At 38.1% G+C, this 20,343-nt stretch overlaps 1 protein-coding gene across 2 annotated transcripts in view; it reads right to left on the reverse strand.

Annotated features, from left to right (window-relative positions):
* The window catches only part of LOC149079598 (tight junction protein ZO-1-like), a 326,888-nt gene that overhangs the window by 294,480 nt on the left and 12,065 nt on the right, over positions 1-20,343 (reverse strand). For both annotated transcript variants that reach the window (XM_089240203.1, XM_089240202.1), the window contains exons 2-3: positions 2,911-3,100; positions 45-153 (exon numbers count right to left, since the gene is read on the reverse strand). In XM_089240203.1, the coding sequence (XP_089096329.1) occupies positions 45-153; positions 2,911-3,100 (299 nt within the window). The remainder of the gene's footprint in view (positions 1-44; positions 154-2,910; positions 3,101-20,343) is intronic.

The following is a 20,343-nucleotide window of genomic DNA, read 5'->3' on the forward strand; positions in this document are numbered from 1 at the left end:
AAAGTCTACTTCAAGGTAGAAATAAATTTCCGTCAAGGACTTACCATTTCCTCGACGGGCTCCATAAAAGCCTCGGCCATGGGGCTTTTCGCAGGCACGTGACCATTAGTTTCACAATCACCATTCTCCATCGTGTTATTCAGTTCCACTTCCCTGTCGAAAAATAAAACCGAAATATTAGTAAAGGGGAACAATACGGAGCCCCGAGCTCCAGGAGAAGCTTCGAGGCAGTAAGATGTAGAAGCTCACAGGGAGATGTAGAAAATCTGGAACAGGATCATTCATCTGCCTAGGAAGGGGGAGGGGTGCAGGGACGTCTTAACGCTCATAAATTTTTCCTGGCGTTAAATTTGAATTTCATTAATTCTGAACTTTTCTGGCATTTTTCTGAATTCTTATCAATTTTGGATATTTGTTTTGGGGCCGTTCAAGTATTACGTCATCATCGATGGGGGAGGAGGGGGTTTCCGATTTGCTAACTTTTGATGACAAGGGGGAGGGGGGGTTTGGATAATGCTTACGTCATCAACCACCCTTTATGAAAATATGAGTTGGATTCAAAGGGGCAGAGCTGATGACGACATTTTGCTGACAGGGGGGCGGAGGGGGGGGGGTCAGCGTTCTGCTGACTTTTGCTGACAAGGGGGGGGGGTCAAAAATGGCTAAAAATTTGCTTACGTAATACTTGAATGGCCCCTTTCTTGTTTTTTGGCATTTTCTCTGATTTTCTTTTTTTAAATTTGAGATTTTTTTCTAGCATTTCTGAAATTTCATTAATTTTTTCAAATTTCCCTCTCAAATGGTTTCAGAATTTTTACATTGTTTCTGGATTTTTTTTATCGCATGCGTATCTGAATTTTTAATATAATTCTGCACTTTTTCTTCCTTTTCGTTTCTGAAACTTTTTGAAATTTAGTCTGAGTTTCTATGATTTCAGAAAAAAAAATAATTTGTTTTTGTTAGTTGTTTCTGAATTTTCATGAAGTTTGAAATTTTCCCTCACATTAACTTTAAATTTTCATTAATTCCGAACTTCTGTCACTTTTTTCTGAATTCTTATCAATTCTGGATTTTTCTTTCTGAATTTTTTTTCATAATTTTGACATTTTCCTGTAATTTCCGAATTCTCATTAATTTTGACATTTTCCTGCCATTTCCGAATTCTCATTAATTTTGACATTTTCCTGCCATTTCCGAATTCTCATTAATTTTGACATTTTCCTGCCATTTCCGAATTCTCATTAATTTTGACATTTTCCTGCCATTTCCGAATTCTCATTAATTTTGACATTTTCCTGCCATTTCCGAATTCTCATTAATTTTGACATTTTCCTGCCATTTCCGAATTCTCATTAATTTTGACATTTTCCTGCCATTTCCGAATTCTCATTCATTTTGACATTTTCCTGCCATTTCCGAATTCTCATTAATTTTCAAATTTTTCTGGCATTCCGAATTCCAATTAATTTTGACATTTTCCGGCCATTTCCGAATTCTCATTAATTTTGACATTTTCCGGCCATTTCCGAATTCTCATTAATTGACATTTTCCGGCCATTTCTGAATTTTAATTAATTTTGATTTTCCGGCCATTTCCGAATTCCAATTAATTTTGACATTTTCCTGCCATTTCCGAATTCTCATTAATTTTGACATTTTCCTGCCATTTCCGAATTCTCATTAATTTTGACATTTTCCTGCCATTTCCGAATTCTCATTAATTTTGACATTTTCCTGCCATTTCCGAATTCTCATTAATTTTGACATTTTCCTGCCATTTCCGAATTCTCATTAATTTTGACATTTTCCTGACATTTCCGAATTCTCATTAATTTTGACATTTTCCTGCCATTTCCGAATTCTCATTAATTTTGACATTTTCCTGCCATTTCCGAATTCTCATTAATTTTGACATTTTCCTGCCATTTCCGAATTCTCATTAATTTTCAAATTTTTCTGGCATTCCGAAATCCAATTAATTTTGACATTTTCCGGCCATTTCCGAATTCTCATTAATTTTGACATTTTCCTGCCATTTCCGAATTCTCATTAATTTTGACATTTTCCGGCCATTTCCGAATTCTCATTAATTTTGACATTTTCCGGCCATTTCTGAATTTTAATTAATTTTGACATTTTTCGGCCATTTCCGAATTCTCATTAATTTTGACATTTTCCTGCCATTTCCGAATTCTCATTAATTTTGACATTTTCCTGCCATTTCCGAATTCTCATTAATTTTCAAATTTTTCTGGCATTCCGAATTCCAATTAATTTTGACATTTTCCGGCCATTTCCGAATTCTCATTAATTTTGACATTTTCCTGCCATTTCCTAATTTTCATTAATTTTGACATTTTCCGGCCATTTCCGAATTCCAATTAATTTTGACATTTACCTGACATTTCCAAAGTCTCATTAATTTTGACATTTACCTGCCATTTCCAAAGTCTCATTAATTTTGACATTTACCTGCCATTTCCAAATTCTCATTAATTTTGACATTTACCTGCCATTTCCGAATTCTCATTAATTTTGACATTTTTCTTTCATTTCCGAATCTTCATTAATTTTGAAATTTTTCTGGCAATCGCTTCAGAATTTTCTAGTTTCCGAAATATTTCCTGTCACTTTTCCAGAATTTTTATCTATTCTGAAATTCCGGAATTTTTTCCGGGATTTCTACATTTCAAGCAATTCCGAGGATTTTCTGAGTGGATTTTCAGTGATTTACATCCGAACGCCCATGTTGGGAATCACTGATGTAAATAGGTCTCGTCCGGAAAACCGTATGCTTGGTGCTGCCATCTTCACGTTATTATGGAAACCAATATCTTTCTCAGCTGCACCTTTCTCAAATATTTGGAGTCGACATTTTCAAAAAGATTGGTATTTTATTTTTTGACTCACCTATTGGATAGTTTGGGCGACAGGTTGGCCAGGGCGCTGTCCCGTTCCCTTTTCATCTCGCTGTACTGCCGCAGTGCCGAGTCTCGCTCCTGGACAGCGGCCGCATTTTCTCTGAGGACAGAATCGCGTTCCTTCAGGGCTAGCTCCAGGCCCAGCTTCAAGTTATGCGTCGAATTCGTGACATCGGCACCTGAAAGAGAAATTTCGTATCTTATTGTAAAATAAACTATCAGAAATGCTCTGTGGGAAATATTAATATCAATTGAATTATACACTCACACACTTGATGTCCCTTAAAGCCACCTTGGTCATGGTAAGACACATTTTAAAGTCATGGTAAGACACATTTTACAGTCAGAAAGTGGCGCAAAATAAAAAATCATGGCGCACTTCCGACACAACTCAATCAGTAATAAATTGCCCAAGGCTATTGGCCGGAGTTGTCCCAACCTTCTATAGCACAAAGCCTCCGCGCGAAGCTCGTGACGTGACTGAAGTCGCCCATTTCACCTATAGTCATTGGATATATTGCAAAAAACGTGAAGATTTCGCATACGTCGGCCTGCTATACCCAATGGCTACAGGTGAAACGGACGACTTCAGTAACGTCACGAGCTTCGCGCGCAGGCTTTCTGCTGTAGAAGTTGTTGGTTGTGCTCGGTTTGTGAAAGAAAGGGAAAATTCAGAAATGAGCTACTCGTACACCCTTCATTTTATAGGACTCTGATTTGCGTATTTCCGGTAATTTGCAACCGTTCAGGACAAAAAATTAAACTATTTTATGTTGCAAAAAAAAATCCCCCTTCATGAGAATCACTTTCTCGCAATTCGCATTCAAATGTACCCATTCCTTACATTTTTAAGCAACTTACGAATTTATGAGCCACCCAGTACCTTTTTATAATACTGCAACAAATTTTAATTACGGTTTCAAAACTGAATTACGAATTGATCGTTTACTTTTGACACAACAACTCAAATTTCTCACTTCCGAAATTGGTGATCTTATAAGCGGAACAAAAAGTTATGTGGACGAAGAGTTTCCGTTGGTCTTTAACTTATTGTCGTAAATCTTATTTTTAAAACAATTATTCTACAAAAATGCCTTTAAACTCTCAAATGTGATATCAAAACACTCTTTAACACAAATTTTATTCAAAACGGTCAAGGCAGCAATATCGTCGTTAAAAAAATAATGCAGTACAGTTAACGATGATGACTATTTAATAAAACTGTAGTTGTGTTACAAGGCCGTAGCGGGCGGGGGGGGGGGTCTGGTTCACCCCTCCCCGCTACGGCCTGTCCCCAAATTCCCCCCCCCCCCCGAAATGTAAGAAAATTACCGAGAAAAGGGAAAAAGATGGCCAAATCTATTGTTCTATCACTTCGGTCCCCCCCGAAATGAAAGTGCCCCCACCGAACCGGAATTTCTAGCTACGGGCCTGTTATGTTAATAGTACAGGGTGGGCAAAAAGTCCGTAGAAACTTTAAAAATGAATAAAATTGAAATGACGGCTTTGGGGTTACGGGAATTTTTTCAAGACAGGAAAAAAAAAAAACCCTCAAAAAACAGCCGATAGGCGGCACTGGTACGAGCGACTTTGGTGGAAATATGCAAATGCGACGGTAATAAGAACTTGCTCTCCTAATCCCCAATCAGTTCACCGTTGTAAACCGTGTATGTGGACCTGCTGCACTCTGCCGTTGCTTGATTTGTGACTCGCCTTCAATGTGTTATCCCCTGTGGCGGTGGTCATGTGGGACACATACTGCTGAAAAAACGATTTTGAGGCATTCCGTTCGTTATTTGCGTATCTTTTCTTTGATTTGTGTGCGTCAGCGCCACTTATCGGCTGTGTTTTTAGTAATTTTTTTTCCGTCTTGAAAAAAATTCCCGTGACCTATCGATGCTAACCCTGCAAAACCGTTTTTTACTTCGGTTATTTTTCCGGTTTTTATGAATTTTTAAAGTTTCTACAGTTTTTTTGCCCACCCTTTATTTTTCTAAAACAAATAAGTTTTTAGCAACAATACTTTTACAGTATAACGAATGTTTTAATATATAATAGGCAATGGTATTTCACTGATAAAGTTAAACAATGATCAATTTGTGTGTGTGTGTGAGAGAGAGAGAGATCGAATGTTTAATTCTCAATTCGAACATCTGAGGGAAATAGTTGACTATGATGCTGACTGCTTAAGGAAATATAGGAGGCCCAAACAAATTGGGCGCCTTACATGGGAGAGTTTGTAAAGATGTTTTCTTCTGCAAATCTCATTGTATACATACTATTTTAATACATAAATTCTCTCATTCAATTGTATATACTCACATTACTTGCATACTCTGTATCTATCCACTTTTGACATTTATTTGCATCTTCTTGAATTTTGTATATACACATATATTTCCCAATTGAACTTTGACCTGCATATGATGTACATATGAAACAGGTGTAAAAAAAGAGCGAGATGACTTTTCTGAACTTTGGATTGTTTTGCTTACATAAAATTTGTCAATAGTAAATCCCCATTAATTTCTGATGCACTGAGTTGAAACAGAACTTTGTTACCTGTATTGCATTTTTGATGTTATTGCTGGGGTTTTTTGCGTCACGACTCCCATGTGATGTTTTTTCCCCCCATTCCACTTGGAATAGATGTTGCTAGCTGCAAATTGTGTGGCCTGCTTCTGTGAACTGTGATGACATTTGCCTGCTTATAGCCAGATAATGACTTTAAACCAATTTGACCAGTTCTTTTTGCATACACTACACATTCATACAAACACATATCTATGTACAAACATGGACACATTTTCTTCTTCACAGGCCTTCTTGGCCAGTTTTTATGCCGGCAGTTGGCCCTCACAGGCTGGGAATCGGCTCAAAATTCAATTCTGGTCTGGTCTGGTATTTCACTGATAAAACTACAACAAACTACTTGGCATGAATAAATTTTTGAACGTTTTTCCCCCCCCCCTCCCGTCCTTCCCTACTACTGGAGGATGGAAGTATGCACAGAAATGTAAAAATAAACAGGTGGTTAATAAAAAATGAAAGCTAAAAATTGGGGGGGGGGGGTGGTTCCAGACTTGAATTTGACCAACCTTTATAAAGCAAAAGGTTGAGATTTCATGAACTCAATCTTATTTAAAATTAAATTTTAAAATTTAAATTTCAAAATTTTTTTGTTTCATTTCAAAATTTGCTTCATTTCATGAATTGAACAGTTTCCGTTATTTTTATTCAATCACATTGATGTCATGGTATTTTATCACGCGCCCAGGCTGCGTTCAATGCATTTCTTTTTTGAAAATTTACAAAAAATTAAGTATCTAAGATATTAAAAACGTCATACCAGCATAGGATAGCGCATACAATCAAGAACATGTGTAAAAAAATTTGGATTAAATCGATCATTTAAATAGTATTGCTAATGATATTTCTATTAGAGCAGCGATTCTCAATCTTCATTGACTCGCGGAGCCCTTTTTCATAAAAACAATTCTATGGTGGAGCCCCATAGTCCAATTTTTTAATTATCATCAAAGTTACTCTGTGTGTGTGTTTTTATTTTTCTCAAGTGGCCGCGGAGCCCCTGGAGAGTGCACAAGGAGCCCTAAGGGCTCCGTGGAGCACCGGTTGAGAACCGCTGCATTAGAGCATAGTTAAATGGCATGACCAGACCAGACCAGACCAGCATCAGAATTTTTCCCCCATTCCCAGCTCCAAAGGGCTGATAGTGGGAATAAAGACGGGCCAAGATAGGCCTATGAAGAGGTGAAAAATGTGTATGTCAGTTAGTGAGTGCATGTAGGTTTAAAAGAAAGAAATTTTTTTTTTTTTTTTTTTGTCAATTTCGAGGGTTCTGGTCATGGCTGAAATGAATTAAGCCCAGTAATTTTTCTCCGAAAAAATGCCACCACAAGTCATCAGGTTTCAGAAGTGAGCTGAAAATAAAGTCAGTTATAGCACAAAAATGGTAGGTGGATCATCATGTAAATTCTATGCAAGTTCCGAGAGGTCCATACATTAACTGCTCGACTGAGCCATTTTCAAAGACTCCTACTTCGAAAGTAGCCCATTGTCGTTCGGGTGAAGATATTTTTTTTTTTTTTTTTTTTTCAAAGTTTTGATATAAATAAGTTTGCAAAGAGAATAAATAGGTGCCACAAAAATGATAGAATATATAGGTGCCAATAAATGAAAAAATATATAGGTGCCAAGATTAACAATATGAGGACCAGATGAATATATAGGGTCCAAAGATTAAATAGGTGCCAAAATACACAAAAATTCAAAGAAAAGAAGAGACTTTATATATACACTTTATACAGATGATGATTAGTACCTTAGATTTTCCCAACGAAGATGGAAAATTTGTTTGGGTCTTCTATAAATTTTCCTCCGTGCATTTGATCGAGGCGGAAGAGCTTCATCATAATCAACAATATCTTTTATATGTTGAAATTCGGAGTTACTCATTAGCTCAAATTGATTTTTATTGAGTTGTTTTATGTAGGAAAAAATTTTTGGAAGTGACAGGTCTTGGTGAATGTTGTAATTACGAATGAAATAAGGAGCTCTAACAAATCTCCTTAAAATTTTGTTCTGCATTCTTTGCAAGATTCTTATATTGGTTATAGACGCCGGAGCCCACGCCGGGGAAGCATAAAGTAATGTGGGTCTAAGAATCGACTTAAAAAGCAAAATTTTGTTTTTGAGAGATAATTTAGCCTGGGGGAAAGTGATTTTGTTTAATGCTCCCAAAATTTTATTAGCTTTATTACAGGCATATTTGACATGTGGTGTGAAAGTCATTGTCCTGTTAAAGATGCAGCCAAGATATTTAACACTCCTTACAGGCCGCATTGGTCGATCGTCAATGTACAAACGGCGAAGCGGTGGTATTTTTGTACGTTTGGCAAACCAAACAAATTTGCATTTGTCTTGATTGAGAACAATATCGTTCTCTTCGCACCAGTCAGTTATTTCATCCACTGTTTCCTGAAGGTTGTTTGCAGCCCTACTGGCCGTTCTTGCATTACACAGGACAACTGCATCATCAGCAAACAGCGCCAGGATCCCAACGTCAGGTGCTGGAAAGGTGTTGATGTAAATAAGAAACAACTGTGGCCCAAGGACACTTCCCTGCGGGACCGAAGCTCTAATATTTTTTTTTGAGGATAACACATCGCCATTCTTCACCTGGAAGGTTCTTCCAGTGAGATAATAGTAGAAAAAAATAACAAAGTGAGCAGGAATACCAGAGTCTATCATTTTAGCAAGAAGTGTAGGGTGGTCACACTTATCAAAAGCCTTACTTATATCGAAGAAGGCAGCAGCAACATATTCATAATGGTTAATTGATTCAGTTATAAAGTCGGTGACACGGATTAATTGGGTAACACAAGAGTGTTCCCGCCTGAATCCATGCTGCTCAGGACGGATGATGTTATTGGTTGTCAGTACATTTTCGAATCTATGAGCAATAATTCTTTCAAAGACCTTACTTCCATTAGAAAGTAAACTAATGGGTCTGTAAGAGCCTGGTAGCATGGGATCCAGGCCATTTTTGTGAATTGCACGAATGATTGAGTGTTTCCAAGGGCTTGGAAAATAATTAAGGTTGATAGCTGCATTAAAAATATTAGAGAGGGTAAGAAGCATGTTGTGCGGGAGGTTCTTAAGTGCTAGATTACCAATACCATCGTAGCCCGCAGCTTTTTTTATGTTGAGCTTGTTAATGACGTCGATAACCTCCGTTATGTCAGTGGGTTCAATGTGCTGAGTGTGGTTATGTATATGATGATGTATATATTGTGCTACTCTTCTCCTAAGTGAAACCTGTGTATCATATGACTGAATCTGATTGGGTGTAAATTGTCTTTCAAAGGAAGTGTATTGGCTATTTCACTGTCAGAAACAATGATACCACTAGGGCTTTGCAACTTATTTATTATGTTAAAACTCTTAGGTTTGCAAAGCTTCCACGCTTTCCATATGCTATTATCCTCTGTGGAGGCTGATTCAATGAAGTCAGTAAACCTACCGTTTACATGATTCTGGACTTCATTTTTAATTTCTCTGTTGAGCCTGTTTAGGGCAATTTTGTCAGTTCTCCTTCGATAACGCTGCCATAAACCACGGATGTAATTTTTGTGACGAATTTTTTGCAGGATATCTCTAGGAAGTCCATATTAATTTCCAGGCCTGATGATTTCATTTGAGGATTCTTTAATAGCATTTTGCATGACCTGCGTGAATTGAGTAACTGCGTCATCAACACTCTGAGCAGTATTTAGATCACTCTGTGACACAGTATGTTCATTCGTCAAAAGATCATGATAAACTGGCCAGTCAGTTCTTTTTACAATATGCCTTTTGTGTGTACATAAAAAATCAATTTGGAAAAAAATGGGATTATGAGGAGATCGAAGTATGTGTTTTGTGTACATTTTGATATTAAAAAGAAAATTCCTAGAGAGGCCAAAGTCAATAACGTCAGGTCGATATCTGACTTGAGGTGGGATATGTGTGGGTGTTGTAGACGAATGAATGTTTATAAATTTGTTAAGACAATACCTTCTCAAAATCCTACCACATCTATTAGAGCCGAGGCTATAAAAAATACCATTTTTACAATTCCAATCTCCTGCAATAAGCGTCGGCAAGTTAGTATTAAAAATGTGGTCAAGGAGTGGAATGTCAAGGCTATTCCGTGGAGGTTTGTAAATTGAACAGAAGGTCATTGTTGTTCTATTGATGATAATATTAATTGCAATAACTTCCATTTGTGTGGAGGCAGGGAGAGAAATTTCATAGAATGAAAAGGAATTGCATGAGAAGCATGAGACCCCTTAATGCAGCTTTTGTTTGCGCACAACCGGGTTAAGCCAAATCGGATATATTTATCGTTTGATTCTCCGCCACTAGATGGCAGCGACATACGTCAACTCCGTGACGTCATCTCCTGACAGACCTTCCTCGCTTTCTTTCCCCGTGAAAACACACATAAAACTCGTCTAAGGTTAAAATAAAGCAAAAATACAGGTGGAACAGCTCATAGTAGCATTTTTTTATTATTATCATCATTACTATACTCGTGGCTTTAACTCGACGTAAGGCATAAAAAAAACTAGTTTTTCTCAGTATGTCTCAGTGACTATAGTCAGTCCTTCATTTCCGGTCGATTGTCTGGATTGATGGACGCTTTTTTATACGGTTCTTGTCCTTTTTGATAGTAAAAGTTTTGAATAGAGAGAGGATCGTAGGACACACACAGGATAAAGAAACTGAAATTTTACGGACGCGTAAACCCCAGGCGTAGGCAGCCAGTGAATAATCGTAAAATAAGAAAAGGTATCGGCATGTGTGTGTGTGTTCAACGAGCAGCAACAGGTTTTGTGTGCGCTTTTTTTTGTTTGTTTTTTAAATATATAAAAATAACGTAAATATGCCAATTTTGACGACTGATCGTGAGGATATAGAAAACGCGGCCGATGGCCTCCGATATGATGTTTAAAATGGGTCATAGCGTCGCGAGACGATGATTTGCGCATTTTTATGCAATTTTAAGCGGAAAATTCGAATGGCATAATGATCCTTGTTGTTGAAGGTATGAGTTTTTACGAAATGTGGAGAGAGAGAGAGAGAGAGCCCGCTTTTTCGAATAACTACGCGCTGGAGCCCCCGTTAATCTGAACAGCTAGGAAAATGCCTGAAAAAACAATCGGTGAAATTTAAACCATGCGCAGATGGAATCATGGATACCATCGGCAGCTGTGACAAAGCCTTCTAGATACAGTAAAACACCCCTCTTAACGGACACCCCCCTTAGATGCGATCTCGTCCCTCTTTTACACGGTCAAATAATAATCTCCTTGGATAATAAAGGTTTGCATTTCGAAATCGTGATTAACGGTCACCCCTCTTTTACGGCTAAATAATAATTTCCCCTCGTATAGTAAAAGTATGCATTTCGAACCCCTGATTTCCCCCCTCCTTTTACGGACGAATTTTTTCCGCAAAAGAAAAGTTTTACTATACTAACTACTATCTAGAACGGTAATTCCCAATGTGGGACCCAGGCCCAACAAGGGGGCAATCTGAGAATGAGTTTTTCTGTTAAGGCTTGGAACTTTTCAGAACTCCCATCATTTTCGTATCAGTTCAAATTTGTATAGTAAAACCTCTCTTTTGCGGACACCGGTGGGACATAAAACTTCGTCCGTAAAAAGGGGTGACCGTTAATTAGGGGTTCAAAATGCATACTTTTATTGTACGAGGGGAAATTATTATTTAGCCGTAAAAGATGGGTGACCGTACCTGAGAGGCGCCCGCTAAGTGGAGTTTCACTGTTTCATCAAACAATTTCCCTTAATGACTTCATTCTTTCAGTGTTTTCTTTGGAAGGTGTTTGACCAGGGGTTCTTAATGTTTTGTATTCCATGGACAATCCGTGCCTGTAAGATGAAGTCCACGGACCCGCTGTGCCAATAAAATGAAGGCCACGTACCCTTTTACAAAGTAATATTCCGTACGTAAAAGAATGAGCTAATTGTTTTCTCATCCAAGCACACAGGCCTCCTGAAGTCTCTTTAAGGACCCCTGGTTAAGAACAGGCCCATAACTACACTGGGGAAATCGGGGCACTTCCCCGGAGCCCGGAGCAGAAAATAGGAGCCCCACGAAAATTTTTTCCTCATAACAACCCTTTCAAGTCCACCCCGGGGCCCCGAAAAGGCACGCTACGGCCCTGGTTAGGAGCCACCACTTCTCTAACAAAGTGAATGACCTTTGTGGCTCCCTCAACGTGAATGGGAATTCACCTTTTGAACAACAAGGATTACTAGTATCGGGGGAGGGGGGGACAGAACTAGGGTGTGGGAGGCAAAGCCCTCGGGTTGAAAAGTTTAAGAATGCCAAGCAAAAAAAATGATTCTTTACGCAAAACTGTGCGGTACTAGGAAGTTTCACGGGGGCGAGGGTGGAGTTACACCTCCTGACAAAAGTTATAGGGTCCAAAATAATGATTTTTTTTTTACATTTCCCGGGCATATTGACCCACTCTGATGTTGGCAGATATGCTACTATAAATTCTAAACGTTTTGTTCTGTTCTCAGACTGCAATTTAGTACATAATTACACGAAGAAAATTTTAGGCGCCAATACCAATTTTTTAGTCGCCATGGCGATCGCCTGGGATTTGTCCTGCCCTATCCTTAAAAGCTTACTCCAATTGCAATTAAACGTCATCGTGATAGTTTCTTGTGGAAAAAGGACTCGTAACTGTGCGAGGGATGTCTTAACGTACTACTCGAGAACCTCAAATGCATAAGGGCAGGGTCGTTAACTAAATGCTTTGTCACCCGGGGCAAGTGCGCATTTTAGCGCCTCCTTGCAATGTTGAAGGAGAGGTTTGAGAATAAAATTTTCGCCCCTGCGTCTGGCCCGGGGCACGAGATCCACTCGCTCTTCCCCCCCCCCCAGTTGCGGCCCTGCATAAGGGCACTCGTGATACTGTAATGATAGCGATAGTGATAAGAACCGAGAGTCACCCAGGCTCTGTGATATCGGGATATCGCCCCAGGGGACTCTCGACCTTTAGGCAAAGATCAAAGTGAAGGGAGGACTCGTGCGCCTCCGGGGAACCCGAATCCCCGTAACCATTCATTAAGCTTATGATACACATATACATGGGCAGGTGCCATTATGCACATCGCCAGCAAACAAGTATAAAATTTATGATCGAAAAAATGGTGAATGAGATAAATAAATCGCAATTATTTGTAAATCAAAAATCGAAAATATTTCTTGATAAAATCTGATCTGCTTCCCGCGTCAGGGATTTTCATTGACACTTTTTCCATTGATTGATAGTAACTGATATAATCTGCCGCTGGGTTGATTCAATTGCTGCACCGTGTTATATGATTCGGTCCAAAAGACATTCGTGAGACAACAATTGCTACCTGTAATCAGCTTCTCGGTAAGCAAAGCGTGGATCATTATCTATATATACTCTCGACTACTCTTTTTCCCCCTCTCTATACAGATATATGAGGTCGCTGTCTGGGTGTACTGGACATGATACTGTAATGAAATTTTTTTGAAAGCATGGAAATTTGTAGGCATGTACTTCGAGCCAGATAAGGGCCGGGGATAGACAAATCTGTTGCCTGGCACGCCCGGGGCATGTTAAGAAGTTTTGACCAGGCATGTACGTATTTATTTCAACCACAAGCCCAACGCTACAACAGGTAATATTTGTCTTGCTGTATTGATGTTGAAAAAAAAAAAAAAGATTTATTACATGTTTGGCAAATACAAAATCAGAAGCCGCAAACTGCCCAACATGGTGGCTGGACGTGTCAACTCGCTCATATAAACGTGATCTGTATTTTCACGTATTTTACCCTTCCAGACTTTACCTTTGTTGTAAAGCTGTGTGTCCTGTTCTTTCAACAAAGCTTACTTTAATTCATAATTAATATTTACGAGAATTGAAGGATAATTTGCATAATTTAAAAACTGTAGAAACCACAAGACACACAGGCTCTGTCGTAAGAAGCAACGTAAGCACTTCGGCCCCCAGGGCATCGGAACCCGAGCAAAACCAGAATTTATTGATACGTCAAAGATTACATACAGTGCATCGTAATTAAAATTACGTAAGTCGAAGAATCTTTTTTCTTTCTTTCAAGCCGAGCACAACTCAGGTCTATCACCATCTATGGGCGATTTACTACCTCGTGAGTTGTGTCGGAAGTGTAACTGTGTGTGTGCGCCTAACAGTCTGAGTGCGTATGTAGTGTTGTGTTTGATTTTTCAGTGCCGCCATCTATATTTCAGAAGTGTAGTGTGTGTTATGATTGAATTACATTTGTAGGTCTGTTGCTCTCTGTGGCGAGACTTTTTAAAGGGGAGATCGGCTCACGTTCGAGCCTTGACGTTGGGAACCACAGAAAATCCAACTTCAGCCAACCACCACCAATGTGGCGACGGTCGGATTCGAACCCGTCACTATGACCATGGATCAAGTGGAAGTCAAAGTGCAACGGGCACCAATAATAAACAATCGTAGAAAGTTGTATGAAATTAACACGTCATCGGATCTAGACTCTCAATAATTAAATTCAATAAATTTTTAATATAAATTTAATATAAAGTGAAAACCGAAATTCTTAAAAAAAACGCCTCCAAATTAAAAAATAGTGGCATTTCTGACGATTTCACTGCGGGGACAGAGATTTGGAGGGCTTCCCAGAAATTCCGCGATGCTGCTTTGAGAGACAGTCAAACTATATCATAACTTTTTGCCCTCATCAATAACACTAAATACATTTGGGATCCCAACACTAACTGAAATTCCAAAAAAAAAAAATCAGGACAAATTATTGAAACCTGACACATGGTATATAAATTACCTACTCCCCATAATACAAAATCACAAACTCGAAAAGGGCCTGTTTATGCAAGGGAAATGGTTAACGATTTTGTGTGACGGAAATCGGTTACGTTTTTGGGTGAAGTTTTCATTCAAGTCTCGAATATATAACAGTTTGACCCATCGGGACTAAATTATGTGTATGTACCGAGGGACGTGCCCCCCTCCCAATCCTGCAGCAGGGTCCCTAGGCTGGATTAGTTGGTGGGGCCCCCAAACCAGCTTTTTCACTGGGCCCCCTCTGTGGTTAATTTAGTGTGAAAAATCAAAAAGTGGTAAGAATCGTTCCGGCCCCCTGTCAGCCCTGCCGAGAGATGTGTGTATATGTATAATATACATATGCATACATCACCAGTGCTCGAAACACACAGGCGTCGGGGTACCCAGGGCGTGGCATCGCACATATAAAACCATTATGGGAAAGTTAAAAGGTTTCATTTTCTCCTGGGGAATTTGACGGATCTCATTTTTTTCTTGCTGCAAAAATTTGCAATAGCGGAAGCCCAAGATATATAAAGTCTGGGGGAGGGCATAAAAATCTGCGAGAGTCCCGTGTCCTTGACTGCGGCCCCTGGAATTTATTTGTTGGTAAATTGAATACAAGTGAAAATCTTTCGTGGCCCTCACACAGGGGATGTCCGGCGAGATTCCAGTTCGGGGGCTTCATGTGGAAGTTAACAGGTTTCATCTTGGGGCCACTGGATGAATTTAATTGTAAAATTCTGCGAATTGAGTCCCGGGTCCTTGATTGGGGCCCTTGAATTTATTTGTTAGTAAATTTAATACAAGTGAAAATTTTTCGTGGCCCCTCACCATAGACTTAAGATATAAATAATAGTATTATATAATAGTATATATAATAGTATTATTACTCTGTGCCCCTCACAGTGGCGATGTCGGACAAGCCTCCAGGTCGGGGTCCCATCGAGAAATTGACAGTTTTCATTTGGTGGCCCTGGATAAATCTCATTGTTTTTTGTTATTTAACATTGTAAAATTTGCAACATCGGTTGACCGAGATAAAGCCGGTCTGGGCTCCCACTAAAATTATGCGAATTGGGTCCCGGGAAATTGGTTGGGGGCCCTGGATTTTATTCGTTGTTAAAATGAATGGAAATGAAAATTTTTCGTGGCCCTCAGAGGGGATGTCCGACAAGGACATCCAGGTCGGGGACCCCATGTGGAAGTTGACAGGTTTCATTTTGGAGGCCCTGGGTGAATTGCCTTCTAAAATTCTCCAAATTGGGCCCCTGGTTCTCCATTGGGGCCCTGGAATTTATTCGTTGTTAAAATGGGTACAAGTGAAAATTTTTCGTGGTCCAACAGGGCTCCAGTCTGGGGACCCCATGGAGAAGTTTTCTGGAGGTACTTGGTGAATCACATCTGCTTTCCCCCCCCCCTTTATTATTGTAAAATTCGTCGGTAAGGGGTCATTCAAGTATTACGTCAGCATCGATGGGGTAGGGGTTTCGGATTCGCTGACTTTTGATGACAAGGGGGGAGGGGGGTTTGAAAGTTGCTTACGTCATCAACCACCCCTTTTTGAAGATATGAAATATTCTAAGCTGCTGACGAAATTTTGCTGACAGTGGGAGGGGGTCAGTGTTTTGCGGACTTTTGCTGACAAGGGGGGAGGGGGTCAAAAATGGCTGAAAATCTGCTTACGTAATACTTGAATGGCCCCCTAAGCTGGTGCTTTCACGTCACGTTCCATAGCACTCTGATGAAGTGGGACGAAATAAACAAGATATGTTGTGGGGGGGTGCCCGCCACAGGCCGAGGGGAAGCCCCCCGCCAGTCATAATATAATTCATATTATGAAAACGCTGTGCGTGTGTATTACGACTTTAGTAAAAATTACAAATTCAAATAAGTATATCGTTGAAAAAACGGGACAAATGTATAAATCGGAAAAAAAAATTATAGTTTTGCCCCGTAATACGGACAGAAGTGGTCCGTCCCAATCGTTTCCGACATTCTACTGATCCTTGTTTTCGGAAAGGTTACGAAACACTGCCGTAGAGATGATTCAACGTGCAATTGTCGATAGATCTCATCCACCTAGGACAAACTCTCACCACCATCAAATTGAAAAACGACTTCTTGTCAATATTATTCAGTTCGCAGCTCGTCAATTAATGTTAGTTGCATTACAGAAAAATATAGAACAAATTGTCTCTTGAAACGAAAGACAAATGTAATCGAGATATTGGGATAAGAAAAGGGAGATCTCAATCTCTTATAAATGAACAAAACGTTATAGCCCCCACTCTTGCTTTTTTTTGTGTGTGGCCTTTTCCTTTGTCGTCCACGGCTATTCTTATAACGACTGCACGCAATGCTGCAAGTCGAGCAACAATTATGAAAACAATGAAGCAAGCAAGGCACCGACGACGGTTCAAGGTTAAGGAGGGCGAGTTCGAAGCCACGCTTCACTATAACAATAATCTTTCTTTTCCTTCTTAAAAGACAAGGGTTAACAGTTATACGAAACTGTTAAGATGAAATCATATTATATGCCTACACACGTAATGTACTATCATCACCATAAGAGCAAAGTAGTGGTGTTTTTTTGTTTTTTTTTTGCATTGGGTGTTACTCGTCTCGTGATGGGCGTTTACTCGGTTATTACGATTCCAGATACTCTGAATGTATAAAAAGAATAAATACGGTACACACACTACGCAAATGAGTAACACTTTGTTTGCGCATGCGCGTGGACACCTCATTAAAGAGTTCAGAGACCAACGGGATCATGTTTGGATATAAAGTGATGTTACCTGTCGTGACTTTTACAGAAACTCATTAGCCATTTCCAGATAGGCAATAGAAAAAGTGGCAGGCACTACATATAGAAGATATTCGGTAATACACTAATTATTCAACTTCATGGGTGGAGACGAAATAATCAGACATGAATGTTTGTTGTGTGATTATTTATTTAATAAACGAATAGACTTAATTAAATTCACGTCTAAATCTTTTATTTGCTTCGCTGGTCGTTATCTCAATTCTCTCAGTGATTAGATTAAAGATGGTTAGCAACTTACGAGGAGGCACTTCAACATGAGCGCGTAGTGAAATTAAATCATGCAAAAAAACATGATAATAATCTAGACGGAAAGTTTACTTGATGGAAATCAGAAAATGAAAAAAAAAATGTCAGAAAAAATGTCAGAAAAAATTTCATAATTATTGGAAATCTAAAATATTAATATCAGGGTAAAAAAAATTCAGAGTTTACATAAAAGTTCAGATTTACTGCCAGAAACAAAAAATGCGAAAATGATGAAAATCCGTAAATAATGAAAGAAAAAAATTTCCGATTTCATGAAAATTCGGAAACAAATGTCAGAAAAATTTCCAGAATCGATGAAAATTCAAAAATGATGTCAAAAAGAAATGCAGAAGAGGTGAAGATTGAAAAACAAATGCCAAAAAAAAAAATTACGAATTGAAGAAAATCCAAAATTATCGGCAGAAAAAATTTTGAAACTTTTCTAGAATTACTGGTAATTTCAAATTAGATTGAAATTTTTTAGAATCATTAATTATTAATTTTCAGAAAAAGTTTAACAACTAATGAAAATCAGAAACTAAAAAAAACGAAACAAATGTTAGAAAAAAAAAATTCATAATTTATGAAAATTCAAAATAATTGTCAAAAAATTCTCTCCAGATTTTATATATATATATAAGTTCAAAAGTAATGCCAGAAAAAAAAATTTAGAATTCAAAATTAACACCAGGAAAAGTTTCGGAGTACATGAAAACTTAATGCCAGAAGAAAATCTAGAGCACACACAAGAATAGATTCAGTAATGAACGTCAAAAAAAAATCAGAACAGATGAAAATTCAGAAACAAATTCAAGGATCATTGATAAATCAAAATTAATGCCAAAAAAACTTCAAAATTCACGAAATTAAGAATAAATAACAAAAAAAATTCTGAATTACGATTCGAGATACGCTGAAATGATAATATATATATATTTATTTATCAATATAAATATGTACATACTACGCAAATCAGTAACGCTTTGTTTGCGCGTGCGCGTTGACACCTCATTAAGGAGTTCAGAGACCAACTGGATCGTGCTGGAGATGTAATTTTAATGTTACTGTCGTGACTCTTACAGAAACTAATTAGCAATTTCCAGACTGGTAATAGAAAGTGGCACTACATATTGAGGATATAACACGCTAATTATTTAACTTCATGGATGGAGGCGAAATAATTAGACATGAATGTTTGTTCATGATTTAATTTAACAAACGAATGAACTTAATTGAATTCGCGTCTATATCTTTTACTTATCTCTCTGATCGTTATCTTAATTATTTCAGTGAGTACATGAAAGATGGTTAGCAACTTGCGATGACACTCTTCAACATTAGAGATGGGACAAATATTCGGCGGCTATTCGGTACTCACCCCTGTCTGAATATTTGGTTCGGCCGAATATCTGTGCAAATCTTATCACAACAAACTAATTTTAAAAAATTATATTAATTGGAATTTTTTTCGCATAAAAATTAACAATTTACTGATTATATTTTATTGTGTGGCGCATGCCTATCCCTTTCTGTACAAGAGGTTATGTCAGGGTGAATTTCTTCTAGGAGAAGTAAAACACGAAGCTGAAAATAGAATCCTGCCGCAATAATGTGGAAGCGAGCATGAATTGCGCAATTTCACTAACTGAAGGATGCACCCAGACAAAAAACGTATTAAGCTTCTGAAAGGGGCAAAGAACATCTAGAGTAGAAAAATCGTAAATTTTATGAGGCATTAATACTTGAGAGTTAATAATGGTTGACATTTTCTTAATTGGATGTAAAATTGTAACAAGTGTTGGGAAATTGATTTTATAAGCACAGTGTGATACCTTGGCTTGCGAATTTTCCGGCTAATGACGATTTTTCTCGTGATTTTCTGCTTCGGCTAACGAATACACATTCAGCTAACGAATATTCTTGATTATATGCATGCACACACTAACATAAAATATCAACGTCGTGAGCTGAATTTTCACACCAATCATCATCAAAATTACTGCACTAGGGCCCGGTTAACTCATGTACACCTCGGAATCTTTTTTTTTTTTTAGATGTACATGCGCTTCTCTTTCTAAAATTCTTTAAACCATTTCATATGAAATAGAAAGTTCAGCCAAAATAGAAAATGCATTGAAAGAGAAAAAAAGGTAGCCTAAATTTTCAGAGTATGCGTTCTTTCAGTGCGAGACTCATCAAGCTGAACAGTCTCTGCTGATTATCTTTTCCATCTGCATGTTAGACTAAAGCTGGTGTTGGTTGTGTATGTACTGGAAAATAAAAAGATCAGCATCTTCTCCTGTATATTCTCAACTATACAATTTTGAAGCTATTCATTTTAGTCTTCAATCAGTTTTTGTCTTTTTTATAGCATGCATAGGTGCCAACTCACAGACTAGAAAAAATCTGTAGTTTATCCGGTGATGACATATTCCGCATCAAAGAAAACATGTCAAACAAATGAAAGGGGAAAACCGGAAATTTTTTTGAAATTGAATAACAAATAATGAAAATCCCGTTTTTCCGGGACGCATTTTTCCCTGTCCTGATTTTTTTTAGCAATAATTACCCACTTTAACCATCATATTTGGTGGCAATTACCGATTTTTCTTACTTGAAATCCTGTTTCCCAATTATTTTTTTTTCCTGAGAAAACGGGGTCAGCCTGAAATTGAAAGGACTGGAAGAGTATTTTCTTTAGGGATTTTCCATTCAAACATAACTTAATTTGAGGACTTTTAAGGATTTTTCTATAAAGATACGAAAAATCGGAAGAATTAGATTTCCGACCGGAAGATTTTAATAAGGCTGAAAAATCGGAAGCATTGGCACCTATGAGCATCCATTAGTGTTTTAAAAAACTTGTATTTAAATTTTTGGTAGAAGCTGGAACGAATCAAACGATTTTCCATAGAAACCTATGA

Source organism: Pholcus phalangioides, unplaced genomic scaffold (assembly GCF_987345545.1).
Source record: "Pholcus phalangioides strain wild (caught in Gottingen) unplaced genomic scaffold, Ppha-v1.0 ptg000012l_1, whole genome shotgun sequence".
NCBI classification, from domain to species: Eukaryota; Metazoa; Arthropoda; class Arachnida; order Araneae; family Pholcidae; genus Pholcus; species Pholcus phalangioides.